The sequence below is a fragment of the Pyxicephalus adspersus genome, chromosome 6, assembly GCF_032062135.1.
Source record: "Pyxicephalus adspersus chromosome 6, UCB_Pads_2.0, whole genome shotgun sequence".
NCBI classification, from domain to species: Eukaryota; Metazoa; Chordata; class Amphibia; order Anura; family Pyxicephalidae; genus Pyxicephalus; species Pyxicephalus adspersus.
The window spans coordinates 20439644-20442785 of record NC_092863.1 but is presented as its reverse complement, the minus strand read 5'-3'; the positions used below and the strand labels follow the sequence as shown (position 1 = coordinate 20442785).

General features: G+C 35.3%; 1 protein-coding gene across 1 annotated transcript in view; it reads left to right on the top strand.

The window, feature by feature from the left end:
* Positions 1–3142, top strand: part of CACNB1 (calcium voltage-gated channel auxiliary subunit beta 1) — a 65161-nt gene that overhangs the window by 36671 nt on the left and 25348 nt on the right. The window contains exons 3-4 of the mRNA XM_072413696.1: positions 1796–1915; positions 2617–2739. Coding sequence (XP_072269797.1) covers positions 1796–1915; positions 2617–2739 — 243 coding nt within the window. The remainder of the gene's footprint in view (positions 1–1795; positions 1916–2616; positions 2740–3142) is intronic.

Genomic DNA, 3142 nt, shown 5'->3' with positions numbered 1-3142 from the left:
AAAAACTTTTCTTTGCCATTTTGTTACCTTGTTTATTGATTTCACACGAAACATTTATGCCTATATGATGTTAAGCAATCTGAGGCTTGGACCTTTGTGAAACATTATAGTTTGCTGTTGGAGTCACAACGCCTGATTATATTTGTGGCAACATCAAGAGGAATAGAAGTGAATTGTTTCTAGTTGTCTCTATTTACAGATTAGGAAGTGTGATTTTGAATTTTGCTTTTTGGATCTTATCTAAAACTGACTGATACGAGATGTAACCAGCAAACTTTATCAATCCTAGCACTCTTCAGGACAATAATTTATTCTCCTAAAAATGCACTTTGTAAAGAATAGGTGGGGTTTTGTTTGTTTCATACTTATTCATGAATATTTTATATGTGACATACAGTTATCACCTTTTATGTGAAAACATTGAACTGTGCTTTTTAATCACACTACCTATCTACCTACCTATCACACTAAATAGTTTTCTAAAAAAAAAAAAAATTCTAGCTGGTGAATAACAGCTTAATGCTATTTTATTGGATAGCTTCTGTTTAGATTGTTATTATTAGCTAAATTTTTAAGTTGTAACTGATAGAATTTAGTATTTTTAGATTATTTTCTTTTTTTATGGAAATATACTGTTTATGGTAAAATCAAGCAATAGCAGCTGAAAAATTAGTGATTTTGCGATTCGATCAACAAGCTGTGTGCTAATTTATGTTATAAAAAGTGTTTCAGTGTGCACTTCATAGTAAGAGTTAGTGTGGTTGTGTCATTAGTCGGGTGTAACATAGGTGATATTAATAGCACTGTGTAGTAGTTAAGGAAGTGGAGGGTGTAGCTGGATATTAAAATTAACAGAAAAGACTAAAGGGGATTGGAGAATTGGGCACTGTAGACAGACACATGTTTTCATCAATCATCATGTCAGTTTCTCTGTTCCTGTGCTGTGTGCTCAAAGCTGCCTACCACCTGTCCTCAGCTCTGCATAGATCAGCTTGCTACAGCCCCTGACTTCATTTAGGGAGGGACTGGAACTTGGAAGGAATTTAGCACTGAAGCAGGGAGATAGACAAGAAAGTGTGTTTGTGACTGTTTGTTTCAGTGTGAATGATTAATAACAAACCCTTACACCACAGTAAGAACTGCTGTGGAATAATGTTTGGTTGGACCTAAACTGGTGGTGGTGTCTACAATTCACATCAGTTGTGAAAGTCCCTATTCGTCAGCGTAGTAGTGTGTGGTTAGGAGACATTTTCCTATCAGTAAAAACTGGGCAAATATAACCTTGTTGGACATAGGCGTAAAGATGTTTGTTTACGGACTTGATAATGAGGTAAGTAGCTATGTGTTGTGTAATATATTTTTGACTTTTTTAAACTATACTTTTTTTTAATATATGTTATGTTTTAAAGTTTACTCTATTTTCCAGTATACAGAACATAACTAATTACCATAACAATTGCTTTTACTTTGCATGTTTAATGTGGTGTTGCCAATAACTGGTTTTGCCATTGGGAGTTTTCATTAATGGCTCATGCACAAGGACTGTAGATTATTAACTAACTTAGAACATTTATATTAAATTATGATATAAATTTAAACTTTGTAGTAGTCTTATGGTATACAATAAATTGCTGTATGTCTCATTTGTATTGGCAGTTTGTAGTCCATTATCTTCTAAATTGTAATATTTCGGGATTGAGACCCAAATTCCCAGAATAGCTGTTTCCTGAGTGTTGGTTATTAACTCTGCTATATATGCATTATGCCTCACTTTAATTATGCATTGTTTTTCCAGGGATCTGCAGAGTCGTACACCAGTCGCCCATCAGATTCAGATGTGTCTCTTGAAGAAGACAGGGAAGCCCTAAGAAAGGAAGCAGAACGGCATGCCCTTGCACAACTGGAGAAAGCTAAGGTAAACTAGGATTCCCTTATGGTATGATGGTGCATCGCTTCTATAAATGATACTTTGGGGCTCTGTGCATTCTACGAGCAGTAAAGCACAGCATAGGGTAAAGAGCCCCAACTTTCAGCTTCCCCCAGAACTGTGATGATACATCACATGACCAAAATGGGGCTTCTGTTTATAGGTTTGCCCTCCAATGCTGGCCATACACCTAAAATGCTATGTAAACATTAATATAGTGAACTAATTTAATTTTCAAAAGCTAAAATAGGAATATTAGTAAAATAAAAATGCCAGAAGCCAATAATAGCGGAAACATGATGCTGATATATTTTCATAGGGTTTTTCTATTGCTGTCTTTGAATAAACAGACCAGGAAAAAGACAGTTGCTCACATGCTGTTTATAGTTATATATGACTGACTGCTGCTGATGTGAAAAAAGCACAGTTTGTGGTCTAACCTACCAAAGGGACACAAAACACATGAGACAGAACTGTAGCTAAGTGACTGCTCCTTCACCCATGACTAGAAAAGGGCACCCACTTTCTCAGCACCTGTTTGCAATGTTCAGCACAGACACCTCTCCAACTCATAACTGAAAAGTAGATCCTATGTGCACCTAACAATCAGAAGTCGATTACTGGCAGTTTTCTTCTTACTAGTTCTCCCTCAATAAAATACAAAAAACTTTTTTTGTTTTGTTTTACAGACCAAGCCTGTGGCTTTTGCCGTCCGGACGAATGTAGGATACATCCCCGCTGCCGGCGATGATGTTCCAGTACAGGGAATGTCCATCAACTTTGAGCCCAAAGACTTCCTTCACATTAAGGAGGTAATAGTTAAAGAAATTTAAAGAAATTTATATATTTATTATATAAAATGGGAAGGATAGGCTAATGGTATTGGTGCAATCTTACAGATATAAGATTATAATATGTATTATAATACACAGCTATACAGATGTATCCTTGTGCTATAAATTTATATATGTCTATAGTCTTTTTCTGTTTTGGAGTAAAGAATAGTAAAATCCCTAAATCTCAGTGGTGAGATTTTTATGTAATATTTCAGCACTGTTCAGCAATGTTTTTAGCACATGACAGGAAGTGAGAGGAAATCTCTACAAACTGTTGACAAATTTACTATCATTCTAATAGATTTATAATGTGTGTCTTCACTTAAAGTCCCTTTAATAAAGTTCTCAAAGGCTGAAGAGATTACACTTTCATCAGTGA